Source organism: Lepidochelys kempii, chromosome 2 (assembly GCF_965140265.1).
Source record: "Lepidochelys kempii isolate rLepKem1 chromosome 2, rLepKem1.hap2, whole genome shotgun sequence".
Lineage (NCBI taxonomy): Eukaryota > Metazoa > Chordata > Testudines > Cheloniidae > Lepidochelys > Lepidochelys kempii.
In genome coordinates, this window is record NC_133257.1 from 270,676,267 (window position 1) to 270,698,507 (window position 22,241).

Below are 22,241 nucleotides of genomic sequence, written 5' to 3' on the forward strand. Positions count from 1 at the left end.
TTGGGGTTAGTAGCTGGGGTTGGTTGGGGTTAGTTGGTTGGGGACGGTGGCTGGTTAGGGTTAGTAGCTGGGGTTGGCTGGTTGGGGTTAGTAGCTGGTGTTGGCTGGTTGGGGTTAGTAGCTGGGGTTGGTTGGGGTTAGTTGGTTGGGGACGGTGGCTGGTTGGGGTTAGTAGCTGGGGTTGGCTGGTTGGGGTTAGTAGCTGGGGTTGGTTGGGGTTAGTTGGTTGGGGACGGTGGCTGGTTAGGGTTAGTAGCTGGTGTTGGCTGGTTGGGGTTAGTAGCTGGGGTTGGTTGGGGTTAGGGTTAGTAGCTGGGGTTGGTTGGGGTTAGTTGGTTGGGGACGGTGGCTGGTTGGGGTTAGTAGCTGGGGTTGGTTGGGGTTAGTTGGTTGGGGACGGTGGCTGGTTGGGGTTAGTAGCTGGGGTTGGCTGGTTGGGGTTAGTTGGTTGGGGACGGTGGCTGGATTGTGTTAGTAGCTGGTGTTGGCTGGTTGGGGTTAGTAGCTGGGGTTGGTTGGGGTTAGTTGGTTGGGGACGGTGGCTGGTTAGGGTTAGTAGCTGGTGTTGGCTGGTTGGGGTTAGTAGCTGGGGTTGGTTGGGGTTAGTTGGTTGGGGACGGTGGCTGGTTAGGGTTAGTAGCTGGGGTTGGTTGGGGTTAGTTGGTTGGGGACGGTGGCTGGATTGTGTTAGTAGCTGGTGTTGGCTGGTTGGGGTTAGTAGCTGGTGTTGGCTGGTTGGGGTTAGTAGCTGGGGTTGGCTGGTTAGGGTTAGTAGCTGGGGTTGGTTGGGGTTAGTTGGTTGGGGACGGTGGCTGGTTAGGGTTAGTAGCTGGGGTTGGTTGGGGTTAGTTGGTTGGGGACGGTGGCTGGATTGTGTTAGTAGCTGGTGTTGGCTGGTTGGGGTTAGTAGCTGGGGTTGGTTGGGGTTAGTTGGTTGGGGACGGTGGCTGGATTGTGTTAGTAGCTGGTGTTGGCTGGTTGGGGTTAGTAGCTGGGGTTGGCTGGTTGGGGTTAGTAGCTGGGGTTGGTTGGGGTTAGTTGGTTGGGGACGGTGGCTGGTTGGGGTTAGTAGCTGGGGTTGGCTGGTTAGGGTTAGTAGCTGGGGTTGGTTGGGGTTAGTTGGTTGGGGACGGTGGCTGGTTAGGGTTAGTAGCTGGGGTTGGTTGGGGTTAGTTGGTTGGGGACGGTGGCTGGTTAGGGTTAGTAGCTGGGGTTGGCTGGTTGGGGTTAGTAGCTGGTGTTGGCTGGTTGGGGTTAGTAGCTGGGGTTGGTTGGGGTTAGGGTTAGTAGCTGGGGTTGGTTGGGGTTAGTTGGTTGGGGACGGTGGCTGGTTGGGGTTAGTAGCTGGGGTTGGTTGGGGTTAGTTGGTTGGGGACGGTGGCTGGTTGGGGTTAGTAGCTGGGGTTGGCTGGTTGGGGTTAGTAGCTGGGGTTGGTTGGGGTTAGTTGGTTGGGGACGGTGGCTGGATTGTGTTAGTAGCTGGTGTTGGCTGGTTGGGGTTAGTAGCTGGGGTTGGTTGGGGTTAGTTGGTTGGGGACGGTGGCTGGTTAGGGTTAGTAGCTGGTGTTGGCTGGTTGGGGTTAGTAGCTGGGGTTGGTTGGGGTTAGTTGGTTGGGGACGGTGGCTGGTTAGGGTTAGTAGCTGGGGTTGGCTGGTTGGGGTTAGTAGCTGGGGTTGGTTGGGGTTAGTTGGTTGGGGACGGTGGCTGGATTGTGTTAGTAGCTGGTGTTGGCTGGTTGGGGTTAGTAGCTGGTGTTGGCTGGTTGGGGTTAGTAGCTGGGGTTGGCTGGTTAGGGTTAGTAGCTGGGGTTGGTTGGGGTTAGTTGGTTGGGGACGGTGGCTGGTTAGGGTTAGTAGCTGGGGTTGGTTGGGGTTAGTTGGTTGGGGACGGTGGCTGGATTGTGTTAGTAGCTGGTGTTGGCTGGTTGGGGTTAGTAGCTGGGGTTGGTTGGGGTTAGTTGGTTGGGGACGGTGGCTGGTTGGGGTTAGTAGCTGGGGTTGGCTGGTTGGGGTTAGTAGCTGGGGTTGGTTGGGGTTAGTTGGTTGGGGACGGTGGCTGGTTGGGGTTAGTAGCTGGGGTTGGCTGGTTAGGGTTAGTAGCTGGGGTTGGTTGGGGTTAGTTGGTTGGGGACGGTGGCTGGTTAGGGTTAGTAGCTGGGGTTGGCTGGTTGGGGTTAGTAGCTGGGGTTGGTTGGGGTTAGTTGGTTGGGGACGGTGGCTGGTTGGGGTTAGTAGCTGGGGTTGGTTGGGGTTAGTTGGTTGGGGACGGTGGCTGGATTGTGTTAGTAGCTGGTGTTGGCTGGTTGGGGTTAGTAGCTGGGGTTGGTTGGGGTTAGTTGGTTGGGGACGGTGGCTGGTTAGGGTTAGTAGCTGGGGTTGGCTGGTTGGGGTTAGTAGCTGGGGTTGGTTGGGGTTAGTTGGTTGGGGACGGTGGCTGGATTGTGTTAGTAGCTGGTGTTGGCTGGTTGGGGTTAGTAGCTGGGGTTGGCTGGTTGGGGTTAGTAGCTGGGGTTGGTTGGGGTTAGTTGGTTGGGGACGGTGGCTGGTTGGGGTTAGTAGCTGGGGTTGGCTGGTTAGGGTTAGTAGCTGGGGTTGGTTGGGGTTAGTTGGTTGGGGACGGTGGCTGGTTAGGGTTAGTAGCTGGGGTTGGTTGGGGTTAGTTGGTTGGGGACGGTGGCTGGTTAGGGTTAGTAGCTGGTGTTGGCTGGTTGGGGTTAGTAGCTGGGGTTGGTTGGGGTTAGTTGGTTGGGGACGGTGGCTGGTTGGGGTTAGTAGCTGGGGTTGGCTGGTTAGGGTTAGTAGCTGGGGTTGGTTGGGGTTAGTTGGTTGGGGACGGTGGCTGGTTAGGGTTAGTAGCTGGGGTTGGTTGGGGTTAGTTGGTTGGGGACGGTGGCTGGATTGTGTTAGTAGCTGGTGTTGGCTGGTTGGGGTTAGTAGCTGGGGTTGGCTGGTTGGGGTTAGTAGCTGGGGTTGGTTGGGGTTAGTTGGTTGGGGACGGTGGCTGGTTAGGGTTAGTAGCTGGGGTTGGCTGGTTGGGGTTAGTAGCTGGGGTTGGTTGGGGTTAGTTGGTTGGGGACGGTGGCTGGTTGGGGTTAGTAGCTGGGGTTGGCTGGTTAGGGTTAGTAGCTGGGGTTGGTTGGGGTTAGTTGGTTGGGGACGGTGGCTGGATTGTGTTAGTAGCTGGTGTTGGCTGGTTGGGGTTAGTAGCTGGGGTTGGCTGGTTGGGGTTAGTAGCTGGGGTTGGTTGGGGTTAGTTGGTTGGGGACGGTGGCTGGTTAGGGTTAGTAGCTGGGGTTGGTTGGGGTTAGTTGGTTGGGGACGGTGGCTGGATTGTGTTAGTAGCTGGTGTTGGCTGGTTGGGGTTAGTAGCTGGGGTTGGTTGGGGTTAGTTGGTTGGGGACGGTGGCTGGTTAGGGTTAGTAGCTGGGGTTGGCTGGTTGGGGTTAGTAGCTGGGGTTGGTTGGGGTTAGTTGGTTGGGGACGGTGGCTGGATTGTGTTAGTAGCTGGTGTTGGCTGGTTGGGGTTAGTAGCTGGGGTTGGTTGGGGTTAGTTGGTTGGGGACGGTGGCTGGATTGTGTTAGTAGCTGGTGTTGGCTGGTTGGGGTTAGTAGCTGGGGTTGGTTGGGGTTAGTTGGTTGGGGACGGTGGCTGGTTAGGGTTAGTAGCTGGTGTTGGCTGGTTGGGGTTAGTAGCTGGGGTTGGTTGGGGTTAGTTGGTTGGGGACGGTGGCTGGTTAGGGTTAGTAGCTGGGGTTGGCTGGTTGGGGTTAGTAGCTGGGGTTGGTTGGGGTTAGTTGGTTGGGGACGGTGGCTGGATTGTGTTAGTAGCTGGTGTTGGCTGGTTGGGGTTAGTAGCTGGGGTTGGCTGGTTGGGGTTAGTAGCTGGGGTTGGTTGGGGTTAGTTGGTTGGGGACGGTGGCTGGTTGGGGTTAGTAGCTGGGGTTGGCTGGTTAGGGTTAGTAGCTGGGGTTGGTTGGGGTTAGTTGGTTGGGGACGGTGGCTGGTTAGGGTTAGTAGCTGGTGTTGGCTGGTTGGGGTTAGTAGCTGGGGTTGGTTGGGGTTAGTTGGTTGGGGACGGTGGCTGGTTGGGGTTAGTAGCTGGGGTTGGCTGGTTAGGGTTAGTAGCTGGGGTTGGTTGGGGTTAGTTGGTTGGGGACGGTGGCTGGATTGTGTTAGTAGCTGGTGTTGGCTGGTTGGGGTTAGTAGCTGGGGTTGGCTGGTTGGGGTTAGTAGCTGGGGTTGGCTGGTTGGGGTTAGTAGCTGGGGTTGGTTGGGGTTAGTTGGTTGGGGATGGTGGCTGGTTGGGGTTAGTAGCTGGGGTTGGCTGGTTAGGGTTAGTAGCTGGGGTTGGTTGGGGTTAGTTGGTTGGGGACGGTGGCTGGTTAGGGTTAGTAGCTGGGGTTGGTTGGGGTTAGTTGGTTGGGGACGGTGGCTGGTTAGGGTTAGTAGCTGGTGTTGGCTGGTTGGGGTTAGTAGCTGGGGTTGGTTGGGGTTAGTTGGTTGGGGACGGTGGCTGGTTAGGGTTAGTAGCTGGGGTTGGTTGGGGTTAGTTGGTTGGGGACGGTGGCTGGATTGTGTTAGTAGCTGGTGTTGGCTGGTTGGGGTTAGTAGCTGGTGTTGGCTGGTTGGGGTTAGTAGCTGGGGTTGGCTGGTTAGGGTTAGTAGCTGGGGTTGGTTGGGGTTAGTTGGTTGGGGACGGTGGCTGGTTAGGGTTAGTAGCTGGGGTTGGCTGGTTGGGGTTAGTAGCTGGGGTTGGTTGGGGTTAGTTGGTTGGGTTGGGTTTGTAGCGGGGGTTAGTTAGATTTGTTGAGTGGTTGGGTATGGTTATTGCGTTAGTAGCTGCGGTTTGCTGGTTAGTTGGGACTGGGGGGCTGGTTGGGGAGGGTTAAAGATGGGGCTGGTGGCTAGAATCTCTCTCCAGGCGGCTCTCAATGCTGCAGATGAAGTTGTCTCTGAATTGTGCTGGCTTTCTAATTACACAATCCGAACATGTAACAACCTGGTCATCGAGCTGTCCATTAGTTGCAGTGACTGTCTGTGGGTGGGTAGGAACCCTTGAGTTGTATCCTTGTTCTGCATTCTCCGTCCGTGGAGTTTGCTCTGTTGTTTATTCTCTTGGAGGAACAAACTGTAGCTGTCGACATTTTCTGCTGAACTCTGCACTGCTGGTGTTGATCGTATACGATCCAGGCACTGAATTGTTTTTCTTTATGGCAGCTGGCATTGTCCCTCCTTTTTCTTCATCCAGTTTGACATGAACGTGGTCACCACGTTCTAGACCCATCAGTCCTCTGAGTGAAGTTTGTTCTAAAAGTGTTCATAAGATCTTTTAGCTTTTTTATCCAATTTGGCTACTGTCTTCATGTCTGGCCTCTTTGGAGATAGGTTTCTTTCCACAGTTGGAACAGCCGTTCTGAATTGTCTTCCCATCAGGAACTGTGCTTGACTATATCCAGTAGCTGTTATTGGTGTTGATATGTAACTCAGAAGAGCAAGTGTAACCATGCGGCCTCTGACGGAACCCAACGGAGAGTGTCAATTCAGGACAAATTGCTTAGAGCAGGGCAGTCACAGCCCAAGGCTGGGGGTCCTTTACTACTATGGCCCACGAAACCAGCCAAACAGAGAGGACTTCAGTCTCACCCCAAGGGCTAACCAGAAGTCACACAAGCCATTCCCTTAGACACTCCCTTTTCCCAGTGTCATCACCAGGGCCACTCGTTATGGGGACGAATGGTTGTGAAAACCAATACCCTAGTAAAAGAAAAAAGGTTCTCTCGATCCCAAAGGATCAAGCCCCAGACCCCGGTCAATACACAAGTCAGATCTTACCCACAAATCACGTTGTTGCCAGTCCTTTAGAATCTAAAATCTAAAGGTTTATTCATAAAAAGAAAAAGATAGAGATGAGAGCTAGAATGGGTTCAATGGAATCAATGACATACAGTGATGGCAAAGTTCTTGGTTCAGGCTTGTAGCTGTGATGGCATAAACTGCTGGCACAAATCCAGTCTCTGGAGAACATCCCCAGCTGGGATTGGTCATTCAGTCCTTGGTTCAGAGCTTCAGTTTGTAGCGAAGTCCCTCCAGAGGTCAGAAGCAGGATTGAAGACAAGATAGAGGGGTTTCCAGGGCCTTTTATATTCTTTCTCTTGTGGGCAGAAACCCCTTTGTTCTCCTGTGCAAAATCACAGCAACAAGATGGAGTTTGGAGTCACATGGGCAAGTCACATGTCCATGCACGACTCAGTTTGCAGGCGGCAGCCATTACCCACATGCCACCTTGAACGTTCCCAGGAAGACTTATCATGTGGATTGGAGTCTCCCAAGGTCCATTGTCAGTTAAGTTTCAGAGTAACAGCCGTGTTAGTCTGTATTCGCAAAAAGAAAAGGAGTACTTGTGGCACCTTAGAGACTAACCAATTTATTAGAGCATGAGCTTTCGTGAGCTACAGCTCACTTCCTCAGATGCATATCGTGGAAACTGCTGCAGACTTTATATATACACAGAGAATATGAACCAATACCTCCTCGCACCCCACTGTCCTGCTGGTAAAAGCTTATCTAAAGTGATCATCAGGTGGGCCATTTCCAGCACAAATCCAGGTTTTCTCACCCTCCACCCCCCCACACAAATTCACTCTCCTGCTGGTGATAGCCCATCCAAAGTGACAACTCTTTACACAATGTGCATGATAATCAAGTTGGGCTATTTCCTGCACAAATCCAGGTTTTCTCACATCCCCCCCACCCCCATACACACACAAACTCACTCTCCTGCTGGTAATAGCTCATCCAAACTGACCACTCTCCAAGTTTAAATCCAAGTTAAACCAGAACATCTGGGGGGGGGGGTAGGAAAAAACAAGAGGAAACAGGCTACCTTGCATAATGACTTAGCCACTCCCAGTCTCTATTTAAGCCTAAATTAATAGTATCCAATTTGCAAATGAATTCCAATTCAGCAGTTTCTCGCTGGAGTCTGGATTTGAAGTTTTTTTGTTTTAAGATAGCGACCTTCATGTCTGTGATTGCGTGACCAGAGAGATTGAAGTGTTCTCCGACTGGTTTATGAATGTTATAATTCTTGACATCTGATTTGTGTCCATTTATTCTTTTACGTAGAGACTGTCCAGTTTGACCAATGTACATGGCAGAGGGGCATTGCTGGCACATGATGGCATATATCACATTGGTGGATGTGCAGGTGAACGAGCCTCTGACAGTGTGGCTGATGTTATTAGGCCCTGTGATGGTGTCCCCTGAATAGATATGTGGACACAGTTGGCAACGGGCTTTGTTGCAAGGATAAGTTCCTGGGTTAGTGGTTCTGTTGTGTGGTATGTGGTTGTTGGTGAGTATTTGCTTCAGGTTGCGGGGCTGTCTGTAGGCAAGGACTGGCCTGTCTCCCAAGATTTGTGAGAGTGCTGGGTCATCCTTTAGGATAGGTTGTAGATCCTTAATAATGCGTTGGAGGGGTTTTAGTTGGGGGCTGAAGGTGACGGCTAGTGGCGTTCTGTTATTTTCTTTGTTAGGCCTGTCCTGTAGTAGGTAACTTCTGGGAACTCTTCTGGCTCTATCAATCTGTTTCTTCACTTCCGCAGGTGGGTATTGTAGTTGTAAGAAAGCTTGACAGAGATCTTGTAGGTGTTTGTCTCTGTCTGAGGGGTTGGAGCAAATGCGGTTGTATCGCAGAGCTTGGCTGTAGACGATGGATCGTGTGGTGTGGTCAGGGTGAAAGCTGGAGGCATGCAGGTAGGAATAGCGGTCAGTAGGTTTCCGGTATAGGGTGGTGTTTATGTGACCATTGTTTATTAGCACTGTAGTGTCCAGGAAGTGGATCTCTTGTGTGGACTGGACCAGGCTGAGGTTGGTGGTGGGATGGAAATTGTTGAAATCATGGTGGAATTCCTCAAGGGCTTCTTTTCCATGGGTCCAGATGATGAAGATGTCATCAATATAGCACAAGTAGAGTAGGGGCTTTAGGGGACGAGAGCTGAGGAAGCGTTGTTCTAAATCAGCCATAAAAATGTTGGCATACTGTGGGGCCATGCGGGTACCCATAGCAGTGCCGCTGATCTGAAGGTATACATTGTCCCCAAATGTTAAATAGTTATGGGTAAGGACAAAGTCACAAAGGCTCGTTCACCTGCACATCCACCAATGTGATATATGCCATCATGTGCCAGCAATGCCCCTCTGCCATGTACATTGGTCAAACTGGACAGTCTCTACGTAAAAGAATAAATGGACACAAATCAGATGTCAAGAATTATAACATTCATAAACCAGTCGGAGAACACTTCAATCTCTCTGGTCACGCAATCACAGACATGAAGGTCGCTATCTTAAAACAAAAAAACTTCAAATCCAGACTCCAGCGAGAAACTGCTGAATTGGAATTCATTTGCAAATTGGATACTATTAATTTAGGCTTAAATAGAGACTGGGAGTGGCTAAGTCATTATGCAAGGTAGCCTGTTTCCTCTTGTTTTTTCCTACCCCCCCCCCACAGAAGTTCTGGTTTAACTTGGATTTAAACTTGGAGAGTGGTCAGTTTGGATGAGCTATTACCAGCAGGAGAGTGAGTTTGTGTGTGTATGGAGGTGGGGGGGATGTGAGAAAACCTGGATTTGTGCAGGAAATAGCCCAGCTTAATTGTCATGCACATTGTGTAAAGAGTTGTCACTTTGGATGGGCTATCACCAGCAGGAGAGTGAATTTGTGTGGGGGGGTGGAGGGTGAGAAAACCTGGATTTGTGCTGGAAATGGCCCACCTGATGATCACTTTAGATAAGCTATTACCAGCAGGACAGTGGGGTGGGAGGAGGTATTGTTTCATATTCTCTGTGTGTATATAAAGTCTGCTGCAGTTTCCACGGTATGCATCCGATGAAGTGAGCTGTAGCTCAGGAAAGCTCATGCTCAAATAAATTGGTTAGTCTCTAAGGTGCCACAAGTACTCCTTTTCTTTTTGTCAGTTAAGTGTTTCTTGTTTGGGCACTTAATCTGCAAATTCCTTTCTCAGGAAGCTGACCAAATGCTTCACTGAGGCTACTTAGAATCAAAACACATTGAGATACAAGTACAGAGCCAATATTCATAACTTCAACTACAAAAATGATACACACATACAGACAGTATAATCATAACCGTCAAACTACAACCTTTCCATAGACACCCCACTTGGCCTCCTCTGTACATGACCTGGTGCAACCATAGGACCCTGGTTTCAACCATGATCTATACGGTCTCAGTTCCTGTCAATAATGTCAGAGCAAGGAATGGATCTTCCAGCAGCAGGAGGATTTTTTTGGCGGTCTGTACAGCTCTCTCAGCCTCTTCATTCACTCATGGGGAATGTGGGCTGTTAGGAATATGATCAAAATAATATTTTGTTCAGAATGACTTAAATTCTGCTGCGGTGAGTTGTGGTCTGTTGTCCATCACTAGTTGTTCTGGAATACCGAAGTGAGCAAAAGTGCACTTCAATTTCTCGATGACACTGCGATATGTCATGTCTTTCAAGTATATGACTTCTGTATACCTGGAAAAAGAGTCCACAACGACCAGGTAATGATGACCTCTGAATTCACATCAGTCTGCAGCTAGTCTCTTCCACGGCCTGTCTGGGCTGGGTGTTGTGTGTGTTGTGTTGGTCTGTTCATTCTGCAGTACTCACATGCAGATACTTTATTCCTTATGTCCTTGCTAATTCCCAGCCACCACGCTGACTGGCCCATTCATGGCAGTTAGTTCGTCCTCGTTGTCCTTCCTGGAGGAGGTTTAGGATTCTCTCCTCATTTTGTTTGGAATTACGATGCAAATGCCTTTAACCATGAATCCATCTGACTCGCTTAACTGTCCACACACCATAAAGTAGTCTCATCACTTCCTTATTGTCCTTTAAATACTTGACCCAGTTGCCCGAGGGTAACTTAGAACTTCCTGAAGCTGAGCATCTGTCAAGGTTGCTTTTTGTGGTAGCAATAGTCTCTTTTCTGACACTGGTCTGTGTGGGTCTACAGCATCCACGCATGCCTTTATGTCATCTTCGAGCTCACCTGTAGCTGTGTGCATGATGAGCTCCGTGAGCTGTGACAGATCTTCTGCTACTCCCAGATTTTTCCCAGGAACATACTTAGCAATTGAGTTAAATCACATTAACCTTAGCAATAGACATTGGCATCTCAGCAGGGCTTGATCTGGGTTGTCAGGGTTCCCTCCCCACTCTGAACTTTAGGGTACAGGTGTGGGGACCAGCATGAAAGACCCCCTAAGCTTATTTTTACCAGCTTAGGTTAAAACTTCCCCAACGCACAAATTCCACCTTGTCCTTGAACAGTAGGCTGCCACCACCAAGTGATTTAGACAAAGAATCAGGGAAAGGACCACCTGGAGTCCTATTTCCCCAAAATATTCCCCCAAACCCTTACACACTGTGACAAAGTGGAACTGTTCTTAATGTTTCCTCTGAATAGTGTGGGGGTGCCTCAGTTTCCCCTAGGCAGTTCTTAAGTATCTAGGGGGTGGGGTAAGGGTGTATGATGGTTGCAGAGCCCTAGAGGGCAGGTGTGTGCAGGGGTCTGGACACAGAGAATGGCCGACACCCTGTTTCCTGGCTACTGATAGCCTGGGCCCTTCCCCCCTGCAAGGTGAGAGCAGTCTCAGGGGCGGAGGAGTCTGCCGCTCGACCCTGGCAAAGAGGTGGTGACCTCAAGAAGGGCTGGCACACTAGGGGTTCTCCCTGGAAACCGTGGGGAGCTAACAGCACACAGGCCTTGAGTCCACAACAACTTGGGAGCAGCAGAGTGATGGCCTGTCACCATCTCCTTAAGAAGGACATTGTAACCCTATGCAGAAAGAGAGGGTTGAGCATTGCAAAGTTCACCAAAGCAGAGTTAATCGTGCAGCTGGAGGAAGGTGACTGCGCTAAGGAACAGATTCCTGACCCCAAATGGGACTATAGCAGGATCTGGGAGCAGCTGGAGTAGTAGCCAGGCATCGCCAAGACTCCTGTCCCCGACCAGACGAGGGTGTTCAAGATTGGGTTCCCCATCAGGAACTCTTGCTCCTCTTGCTCTCTCGGACTCCGCTTCAATCCCTGTACTCGCAAAAAGAAAAGGAGTACTTGTCACACCTTAGAGACTAACAAATTTATTTGAGCATTGTGACTAAGTGGGACTGTTCTTCATGTTTCCTCTGAATAGTGTGGGGGTGCCTCAGTTTCCCCTAGGCAGTTCCTAAGTCTCTAGGGGGTGGGGTAAGGGTGTATGATCATTGCAGAGCCCTAGAGGGCAGGTGTGTGCAGGGGTCTGGACACAGAGAATGGCCAACACCCTGTTTCCTGGCAACTGATGGCCTGGCCCTTCCCCCCTGCAAGGTGAGAGCTAAAGGGTTGGAGAACAAAGGAATCAGGTGACCTCCTGGCCCGGGAAAGGGACAAAGCCCAGAGAAGGAGGGGCTGGAGGGGGTTTCAGTTTGGGGCTGGCTGGGGACGAGGAGTGAAGGGCAGACGTGCTTGTCTGGCTCACTGCCCCCCAAAATGGACCCGGCTGAGGGGTCCTGTTCTCTGCACCTACAAGCTCTGTGTTAGACCATGTTCCTGTCGTCTAATAAACCTTCTGTTTTACTTGCTGGCTGAGAGTCACGTCTGACTGCGGAGTTGGGGAGCAGGACCCTCTGGCTTCCTCAGGACCCCGCCTGGGCGGACTCGCTGTGGGAAGCGCACGGAGGGGCAGAGGAGACTGAATGCTCCGAGGTCAGACCCAGGAAGGTGGAGCCGGGTGAGCTGTGTGTCCTGCAGACAGGCTGCTCCCAGAGAGGAGACTTCCCCAGAGTCCCGCCTGGCTTCGTAGGGAGCCGTTCCAGAGCATCGCCTGGGTTCTCGGTGACAAGCTCTGGGAGGGGCTGAAGAGATTGTAAATCCCTTCTGTGAGGACTGTGATGTCAGCTTCTGAATTAGTTTGAAAGTCAATCGTCTTGCCATGAATATCCAGTTTCACATTCCAGGCAGGCTCTGTGTCATCACCAGTGACAGATCCCAGAAACAACTCTCTTGGTTGTCTGTAATATGAGTCAACCCACTGGCTGCTTTAGTGCAGAAACAGCTGCAAAATGTCCATAGGTCGTGCGTTTTTTACACCCTGCACCTCTGGCAGGACATTCACCATCTCTTGGGACATGATCTGTTCCGCACCTTCGGCACCTAGGCTGGAATTTGTCCCTCTTAGCCTGGGCATTCTCTCTCGTTGCCTCAGGGCTTTGATGATAATGACTTTTAACACTCAAGTGGCTGTGTAGAGTTTCTAAGCTAGTTTCAGGTTTTCCAGGGTTCTCAAGTTGTCCTAGGTTTTGGTGTCTTGCCAGCTCAGAACGCTTTGGTCATTGGGTAGCGGCGGCCAGGGCTAAATCTCTCTTCAGTTGTGGCTGCTGTGAAAGGTTTTTATCTGTTAACCCAATAACCAGCCTGTCTCTATTGTTTTTATGGTTTGCATTCCCAGAATCACTGTTTTCAGCCAAGGTACTCAGAGCTCTTATAAAACTTTCAACATTTCCCCCTGGTTCTTGAAGTGTGGCATGTTGAGAAGCTCCTGCAACCTTTGTTGTTGTTTTCCTTCTGTTGCTGTTCTTAGTTTACTCCTGACACCATGTCATGCTCCAGTATCAGGTACAGGCTGGCCACAGCACTCGCTCCTACACCCCAGGTGTGTTCATCGTAAGAGCCGTCAGTGCCCTTCCAGGCACAGCTGAAGTTGTTTAAATAAGGTAGGTCACACACCTGGCGGCTGGGCAGTACGATACACTCCACGACAGGGTCTATGCTGGGTGAGTGCCCCTTGGGAGGGCTGAGGGGGGTCAAGGGGGGCTGGGTGAGACAGAGACTCGACGGAGTGAAAGGGTGACTGTCTCTGCCGTTCTTGGCGATGATTTCTCCATGTGAATCCCACCAGCTGCCCTGCAGCCCCTCCTTCAGCGCCCGGATTGGGAGTAGTGAGGGAGCGGAGGGATGGGGTGGGACTGAAGGATGTGTGGGTGCAGCTTGGCCCCCACGGATCCTGCTGGCCAAAGAGCCTGATCTCGCGCCCGAGGCACCTGCTCCTCGGGTGGGGCCCATGCGGACGAGGACTTGCTGAGCCAGTTACTGGAAGAGAAGGAGCCTCCGTTGTCTCTGTACAGCACCCACCCGGCCTGCTCCCCGCGCCGTGCTCCGCTCCCAGCCGCCTCGGGACACGGGCACGCAGCACCATCTGCTGCACTCTCCCCCATGGGGCCGCCTGTCCCCCACCCCGTGCTGTCCCTCTCTGCTGCCCTCCTCCTGCGGTTTTTCCCCTGGGTGTTACCCGTAATGCCCGGCTCACCATGGTATGCGTGCGTGGGGGCCTGCAGCGCCATGGGTGCACATGTATGTTGAATGCGTGTGCATTTGCAGCTCTGCAGTGCGTGTGCACAGAGGTGAGTGTGGGCTGCGTGTGCCCACCCCCTGTGCCCACATGCCAGCCTGCGAGATGCCCGGCTGCCATTCCAGGGGGCCCCCTGCTGCTCTGGTACAGAAGGGGGGTTCCACCATGGCGGGGGCAGTCACATCGCAGCACAGGTGGGGGGGCAAGGGGTGGGGGTCCTGCACCGGGGCAGGCTGCTGGCCGCTCCTCCGGCCTTTTCCTTAACCCTGTGTGTGTTGTAGCTGGTCTACCTCCCGCCCCCCTGGGGGGACTGCAAATCCACCCCCATTGAATCCGACTTCTTCACCAGCTACAGCATCACGGCCTGCCGCCTGGACTGCGAGACCCGCTACCTGGCCGAAAACTGCAACTGCCGCATGGTGCACATGCCCGGTGAGGGGCGCGGGCCGGGCTGGGGGGGCCCCGTGCTGGGGGGGGAGCCCCACGCAAGTGGGAGCTGGGAGGAGACGAGAGGGCAGGGGGCTGCTGGGGAGAGCTGGTCCTGGGGGCAGGGTGAGGAGGGCGCCCCCCCCAGCTCCTGGGCTAGTTCCCCCAGACATGGGGCTCTAATGAGACGCAGCCCCCACCACCCACATGGCTCCTGCAGCCCCACCAGCCCCCCGCCAAGCCCCTGAGTGACCCTGTGCCCCCCTCCCCAGGGAACGCCAACGTGTGCACGCCCGAGCAGTACAAGGAGTGCGCCGACCCTGCCCTGGGTATGTACCCGCCGCGGCCCGTCTCTGGGGCAGTGCCTCGTCTCCTGCCCTGCCGCCCGCCCGCATGCCTCCCACACCCGGCCAGACCCTGACACCCATGGCCCTGCTCCAGCTCAACCCATCCCCGGCACTGGGACTGCCCCCTCGTGGGTCACCTCCCCCCCGGGGGACATGGGGAGCAGGGCTGGGGACGCCTGGGGAACCTCCAGTCTCCTCCCCAGCTTGTGTCGCTGCCCGAGGAGCAGTTGGGGATTGGACCCCCTGGGACCTGTTGCTGAAGCAGTCGAGGGCCTGTGTGTGGGCCCAGTTTCTGGGGATCTCCAGCCCATAGGGGTGCTGCTGGCTCACGCCCCATCCCTGTGAGTCTCTAGCCCCTTCCCAACCCTATCGCTCTCTGGCCTGTCACTTCTGCTGGCTCTCCGCCTGTCCCCATCGCTCTCCGCCTGTCCCCATCCCTATCCCCGTCCCCATCACTCTCCGCCTGTCCCCATCGCTGTCCCTGTCCACGTCCCCGTGGCTCTCCGGGTGTTCTTGGCTCACACCCGTCCTCTCACTCCAGACTTCCTGGTGAAGAAGGACAGTGAATTCTGCGTGTGCCGCACGCCCTGTGACATGGTGCGCTACGGCAAGGAGCTCTCCATGGTCAAGATCCCCAGCAAGGCCTCAGCCAAGTACCTGGCCAAGAAGTACAACAAGAGCGAGCAGTACATCTCGTGAGTCCCCTCCCCTGCGCACAGAACAACTCCCCCTGCACAGCCCCCTAGACATCACCCCCACGCACAGCACGACCCCCCACAGCACCCTCCTGCAGACAGCGCGTCCCCCAACCCCCCAGTGCGCCCCCCTTGTTGCGGACAGCATGCCCCCATGAGTGACCCCCCAACATGCCACAGCCCCACAGGGTGCACCCCCCCTTTGCTCCTCCCAGCCTGCCCCCCAGGGCCCACACCAGCCCTGCAGAGCCCTGGTGTCACCACACCGGTCACTTGGACTCATCCCGTCTGTCTGTCTGTCTGTCTGTGTCTGGCCTGGCCGCTGCCGCCCCCCAGGGACAATGTGCTGGTGCTGGACATTTTCTTTGAAGCCTTGAACTATGAGACCATCGAGCAGAAGAAAGCATATGAGGTGGCAGGGCTGCTGGGTGAGTGCCTGGGGCGGGGTGAGAGCCAGGGGGGGTGAGTGCCGGGGGGGCTGGGTGTGAGTGCCTGGGGGGGCTGCTGGGTGAATGCCCAGGGGGGGTGAGTGCCCAGGGGGGCTGCTGGGTGAGTGTCTGGGGGGGTGAGTGCCTGGGGGGGCAGGGGGGTGAGTGCCCGGGTGGGCTGCTGGGTGAGTGCCTGGGGGGGCTGCTGGGTGAGTGCCTGTTGGGGGTGAGAGCTGGGGGGGGCTGCTGGGTGAGTGCCTGGGGCGGGGTGAGAGCCAGGGGGGGTGAGTGCCGGGGGGGGCTGGGTGTGAGTGCCCGGGGGGGCTGCTGGGTGAATGCCCAGGGGGGGTGAGTGCCCAGGGGGGCTGAGTGCCTGGGGGGGCAGGGGGGTGAGTGTCTGGGGGGGTGAGTGCCCGGGGGGGCTGCTGGGTGAGTGCCTGTCGGGGGTGAGAGCTGGGGGGGGCTGCTGGGTGAGTGTCTGGTGGGGTGAGTGCCGGGGGGGGCTGCTGGGTGAGCACTCGCAGTGCGTCGGGATGCCCCAGGGGACCTGCAACCCTGCGGCTGGGGCGGGAGCAGTGCCCCCTCGTGACTCCGGGTGGGCGTCGGTGGGGCAGGCCCCTGCCTGCTGCAGGAGCAGCGTCGGGTGGGTGCGGCCTGGCTGCCCGCTCACGCTCTGCCCCTGCCCCCAGGGGACATCGGGGGCCAGATGGGGCTGTTCATCGGGGCCAGCATCCTAACCATCCTGGAGATCTTCGACTACCTATACGAGGTGAGGCCACAGGCTGAGCAGTGGTGGGCAGGGGGCTCTTGGTTCTCCCCCGAACCTTGGTTCCCCGCCCCAGCCTTGGTGCCCCCCCCCCGAGCCTTCCCCCTTGACAACACTCCTGAGACTGGTTCAGCTTCAATGCTGACCACAGCCACATGTGCCCCCAGCCCCTCTCCCCACGCCCCCCGCACGCTCCCCGGGCCCCCCCATATGAGCCTACCCCCCGCCATCTCCCCCCCCAACAGGTAACAACGCAGCACATAGGGGAAACTGAGGCCCAGACAAGCATGATTAAAATATTACAAACAATTCCCACTTGGTTACAGGGGGTGTCCGTGGCCCAGCTCTGCCCCACACCGCAGCATTGGGCACAGCTCACCCCTTCATGCACTTCCCTGCCCCCCTAAGAAGCAGGGCTGGGCTGTGCCCCCATGGGCCAGATAGGGCTGCCCAGCGCCCCACAGGGTGAACAGGGACTCGAAACCGGGGCTCCCGCCACCCAGGCTAGTGCCGCCCCTGGACTCTCCCAGGCCGGCACAGTGAGCAGGGGAAGTACAAAGGAGCTACAACCCCTGAACTCTAGGGACCCCCCCAAGAGGACATTGCAGAACGTCCCCCACTCCCCACCCCCGTTGGTAACGACCCAGTTATCTCCCCCCAGGTGTTTCGGGACAAACTCCTCAGTTTTTACAAGAACAAGAAGAGACCCCAGAGAAATAACAGCGACAACCTGGTAACCAGCCCCTGGGCACCCTGCCAGGGGAGGGGCCCCTGACCTTCCCCCATCCCCCCAGAACCCGCCCTGCCAGGGGAGGGGCCCCTGACCTTCCCCCGTCCCCCCAGAACCCGCCCTGCCAGGGGAGGGGCCCCTGACCTTCCCCCGTCCCCCCAGAACCCGCCCTGCCAGGGGAGGGGCCCCTGACCTTCCCCCGTCCCCCCAGAACCTCCCCACCCAGCACTCTGCAGCGCTGAGGCCTGCTGGGGATCGGGGCTGCTCCAGGCTGGGGGTCGGGCTGCCGCTGTCTCTGGCTGACAACCAGTGGGTGAGGGGAGGTGCCAGCCCTCCTGGGTGGCACAGAGTATTTCCCCCTGCCCTGGGGCCCCCGTGCCCCGCATCGGGGTTCAGCACAGACCTGCCCCGAGGGACTGGCGCCCAGGTAGGGGAAGGGGCAGCCCCTTCCCAGACACATGCAAGGCGGTGAGCTGGGGTGGGGGTGGGGGGCGTGGGGCTGGAAGGGCCAGAGCAGGGGCAATTGGGATTCCTGCCACGAGCTGGAGGCAGACTGCTCTCAGGGACCTCCCGCTGGAGTGCTGGGGGCAGCCCCCTTGGCAGGGGGGGCCCCCGCGGCCGGAGGTGAATCAGAACAGCCCCAGCCCGTCCCTGCCACGGCCCCGCGTGGCCCCGCTCTCATGTGTGAGCGTGTGGGCTCCGCAGGCTGCGGACCTGCGGGCTGGGGGTCATGCCCTGGTGCCGGCAGAGCCACCCCCGGCCTGTTCCTGCAGGCCCTGGGGGCCGCGGGCAGCGGTTGGCACAGGCCCCCAGGGGCCCACTGCTCAGCCCGCTGGGCCGTGTCCCCTCACGGGTCTGGCCGGACACCAGGCTGGGCTGACTCCTGCCCAGCTGGGCTGTTGGCCGCTTCCCCTCCGGGTTCCACGGGGGGCGGCGCGGGGAGCAGGGCCCCAGCACCAGCAAAGGTCCCGGCCCGTCTGCTCCCTCCCGGCCCGTCTGCTCTCGCCTCACTCAGCTCCCCGGGGCCCCTCCCCACGGGCTGTGACTCCCCCAGGGCTGGCCCTGCCGCCCCAGCTGCTGGTGACGCTGGATTTAGCACCACCCGGCTGAACCCCGCCGCGAGACTGGGGCATGTTAGCCCTCGGTGGCCCTACCCCCACTTCCTCTAGCCCAGTGGTTTCAAACTGCGGTTCGGGACCCAGTACTGGGTCGTGGAATGTAAGGCCCTGGGTCGCGGCAGCTCTGGGCAGCACCACCGAGCAGGCCGTTAAAAGTCCCGTTGGCGGTGCGGCTTGGCTGAGGCAGGCTCGTCCCGACCTGTTCTGGCACTGTGCTGTGCCCCAGAAGCGGCCAGCAGACGGTCCGGCTCCTAGGCGGGGGGCCGCAGGGCGACACGCGCTGCCCCCGCCCCGAGCACCGGCTCCACACTCCCATTAGCCGGTTCCTGGCCAATGGGACCTGGGGTGGGGGGTGCCTGCGGCAGAGACATGCAGAGCCGCTTGCATGCCTCCACCTCGGAGCCGGGCCTGCTGCTGGTCTGCTTCCAGGGCGCAGCGCGGTCCACAGCGTCAGGACAGGCAGGAAACCTGCCTCAGCACCCCCACGGCAGGAGCCGCCCACGGTAAGCCTGTGCCCCCATCCCCTGCCCCAGCCCTGAGCCCCCCCAACCCCAGAGCCCCCTCCTGCACCCCACACCCCTCATCCTTGGCCCCACCCCAGAGCCTGCACCCCAACCCCCTGCCCCAGCCCCGAGTTCCTCCCACACCCTGAACCCCTCATTCCTGGCCCCACCCCGCAGCCCTCACCCCAGCCTCTCACCTCCAGCTCCGTTGGGTCATGGGCAACCACCATTTTCTTTAACTGGGTTTCCAGAAGAAACGTTTGGAGGTGACTGCTGTAGGCGAGGCGTCGCTGCAGCATCCACGGGGACGGGGGGCAGGGCCGTGTCCGCGCAAGGCAGGGGCACTGGGCCGCCTGTGGGCACTGGCTGCCAGGCTCTGGTGCTGCCCCACGCAGGCGATAAAGGCCCCTGGACGAGCCGCAGCCAGGCGCGAGCGAGCACAGAGCCGGGTCGCTCGTCCCCTGCAGCGGGGGCAGGCTCTGGCCCCTGAGTGGGAGGCTCCCATAGGTTCCTCCTGATTCAGTGGGTGGCCCCAGCAGCACCCTCCACCCCACCCCATCCCCCTCATCCTGCCCCAATGTGGCGGGGGGAGGGGGTCCTGGGAGTGCAGGAGAGTGAGTCCCCCCCATTCTGACCTGCCGTGGTCCACTGGGGTAGTGTACATGCCACTTTGCACCCATGAGTTCGTTATTTCTGGGGTGCAGCTGAACCCAGATCTGCCCCAGAGCCGCCCCCTAAGTGCAGCGCATCCCTGCTGCCTCCGCAGGGCCCCTAGTGTCAGGGCCAGGCGGGAGCCAGAGCGGCTGGGGCTCAGTGCCAGTTTCTGGGCACGGCCACTCTTGGGAGGGCTTGGCTTTGCCTTCAGCCCCGGCCTGAGATCTCTGCCTGGAGAGAGCTGGCTGGGCTCACACCTGCCCAAGGGACGGAGGATTCACCACGGTGTGGGGCACAGGTCCAGCGTGGGGACTGGGACTTCGAACAGTGCCTGGGACCAGGGTGGCGCGCACCCAGCAGGGCTCCCCGTGCGCGGCCTGGGGGCAAAGGAGGAGCCTGGTGACTCAGCCCCTGCTCCAGAGCCATCCCGGGCTGCTGTGGCTTGCACTGGGTCCTGCTCTTCAGAACAGGGATTGACCAAGTGGCAGGGGTCAGAAAAGAGCCAGGGAGGGGTTGATTGCTGCAGACCCTGCCGCATAGATTAAGCTGCCTTAGTCTGTGCAGGGGAGGGGTTGGCGGTGCCGTGAGCGCCGTCTGCAGGTGCCCGGAGCCCGGTCTGTGCAGGGGAGGGGTCGGCGGTGCCGTGAGCGCCGTCTGCAGGTGCCCAGAGCCCGGTCTGTGCAGGGGAGGGGTCGGCGGTGCCGTGAGCGCCGTCTGCAGGTGCCCGGAGCCCGGTCTGTGCAGGGGAGGGGACTCTGCGGCAGACGGCCCTTCGCTCCGACAGGCAGGGCTTGGACGAGAGCTGTCCTGGCTGGGAATAAGGAGCCGCTTTTCCCAAGGGAGGGTCGCCCTCATTGGAACGAATGACCGGAGGGGTGGTGGAGAGTGTCTCTGTCACAGAGGGTCAGTGAATCCAGGCTGGGCATGTCTCCAACAGCCTCCCTCTAGTTCAGCTAGGCCAGGAGTCCCTGGTCAGAGCCGTGCCCTGGGCTCTGTAAGAGGCCAAGTGGTCCCTGTGGCCATGGACAGTGCCAGGCTCACACACTGGCCAGGCAGTCACACTGCCGGCAGGGCAGGGCCTGGGCGTGTGGCAGCTAGAGCCGGCTCTGGCCCTTTGGAGGAGCCATTCTCGAGTGCTGGCACCTCTCAGCGGGCCTGCGGCTGTCGGGCAAGCATAGGGTCCCATGGGGCAACCAGCCAGCAACATCCACACAGGACTGCAGGCTTAGCAGTGACCTCCTGGCACTGAGGCCAGGCCCCTGCTCGTGCAGGCAACCCCGGCCCATCATCCCCCCTCGCAACCTGATCCACTCCACCCTTGCACCCGCACTCCCCCAGCTCTGCCCTGCCCCCACCGCTCAGCCCAGCCGCCCCCAGCTGCCCCTCTTCCCCCTGGGCTAGCTCTTTCCCTGCCTCAGGCTCCTCCAGTGCCTGGCTGACAGAACCGCCTGGTCTCATCATACATTTTACTAGCACCCTCTGCCTCCTGGGCCATCATCAACACCACATTGCAGACGCAGCCCAGGCCAAATTGCATTGGGCTCCTGCAGACCCTCCCGGCCCAGAACTGGGGGAGCAAGACACGGCCCTAGAGTCAGAGCATGCCCGGAGGGCCATGGCATCAGCGGCCAGACCCAGCTCCCAGGTAGAGACCCGGGAATGTGGGGAAGGGTGGCAGACCACGGCTGTGGGGGCAGTAGGGCCAGGATCTGGGACTGGGTGAGCGGCCGGAGACACTGCCTGCTTCTTACCCCCTGTTCCTCCCCAGAGCACCTGTAACACCCTGCGGAGCCACTCGGACAGTCTCGGCTTCACCCCGAACATGCTACCTCGGCACCCGGCTCTCGGCAACTTCGAGGAGTTTGCTTGCTGAGGGGGTGGCTGCGCCTTGCAGTCCCAGCCCACCGGCCTCTCGCCTCCAGCAAGACCCGAGCCGCTCTGGCCAGGCAGACACGGCTTGGCGGCACAGAGGGCACCAGGACAGCCCCTGGGAAGGAGACACCAGGGGTGGTGCAGTCCTGGGCTTCCATACACTGGGCTCTGTGGGGCCTGGGCCCAACTCAGCGCCCGGCCAGCTGCGGCTCTGAGCATTCGCCACTGGGCTTCCATGCACAGCCCTCAACAGGGGAACTCATGTTCGGGCTTCCACCCCGCCCAGTCAGGGGGTGGGGTGGGGATTGCTGTCCTCTGGGGTCAGCCCCTCTGCAGGCAGTGGGGTGCTGAGCCCAGCGCTGGAGTGCCCTGCCCTGGCCACGATCGTGCCAGCTGCCCCAGGGGTGGAAGCCAGCACCTTTGAAAAGCCATGGTGCCTGGTTGCCTCCCAGCCAGGGCACAGAGAGCAGAGCCAGCTCTCCCCTCCCCGGGGGCCTCTACCCCCATCACTGAGCTCGGCCCAGCCTCCCCCTGCCTGCAGCCCCTCCCTGGGGAGCCGCCCCCAGCTGTATGAGACCCACAGAGCTCCCCAGCCCCAGGGCTCCAGCACCCTCACAACTCCCTCAGGCGGGCTGGCCCCCGGGGATGGGTGCAGCTTGCACTCCTGGTCTTCCCGGGCCCTGCAATGGGGAGAGGCAGGGGGTGGCCACGGGTCCCTGTGCTGGGGCACATGGAGACTGGGAGACCCCAGGGACTGACCAGGCCCTTTGTGCTAGTGACCCCTGTCTGAGAGTCCTGCTGGCCACGTATCTGCATGAGCTGCTTGGAGCACCCCCATCACCTGCTCCCCTTGCCCATCCGTGCCCCCTGCTCCCCTTGCCCATCCGTGCCCTCCCTCTTCCCTCCAGCACAGAGACAGTTGCAGCTTGCACCTCTCCAGCCTAGCGCGGATCCTGTGTATCATTAAAGCCCACCTGGTGGTTCCGACTTCCCACCTCTGCTTGGTCAATTTCAGGATGGGAGGGCCCTAAGCAGGCACCAGTCATTGGGCTGGGCCGGGGGGGGAGGCAGGGCTGGACCAGGCCTGGGGGGCCCTGCAGGGCCCACACAGGGCTCGAGGGGAGAGTGCTAGGCTGGGCCTACAGAGACGGGCACATGGTGGACCCTAGCCTGGTGTTGCGAGTGGTGGGAGCAAGGGGTAGCTGCCGAGTGGGCCCTAGGCCAGGCTCTCTCTACCAGCAGCCCATGGGCTGTCCCCTGGGCCAGCAAGCGTCTTCCCCGTCACCAGGCTCCGCTCTG

The 22,241-nt window shown here is 58.1% G+C and overlaps 1 protein-coding gene across 3 annotated transcripts in view; it reads left to right on the plus strand.

The window, feature by feature from the left end:
• ASIC3 (acid sensing ion channel subunit 3) overlaps window positions 1-21,934 on the plus strand; it is a 40,637-nt gene extending 18,703 nt beyond the window's left edge. Inside the window, exons 4-10 of one of the 3 annotated variants that reach the window (XM_073334986.1) lie at window positions 13,685-13,835; window positions 14,102-14,158; window positions 14,718-14,871; window positions 15,208-15,299; window positions 16,006-16,068; window positions 16,727-16,798; window positions 20,839-20,928. In XM_073334986.1, coding sequence (XP_073191087.1) covers window positions 13,685-13,835; window positions 14,102-14,158; window positions 14,718-14,871; window positions 15,208-15,299; window positions 16,006-16,068; window positions 16,727-16,785 — 576 coding nt within the window. In that variant the 3' untranslated portion in view covers window positions 16,786-16,798; window positions 20,839-20,928. Of the gene's footprint in view, window positions 1-13,684; window positions 13,836-14,101; window positions 14,159-14,717; window positions 14,872-15,207; window positions 15,300-15,988; window positions 16,069-16,726; window positions 16,799-20,838 lie in introns of all 3 variants that reach the window. The other 2 variants (XM_073334984.1, XM_073334985.1) reach the window with 2 other exon arrangements.
• The last annotated feature ends 307 nt before the right edge of the window (window positions 21,935-22,241 follow it).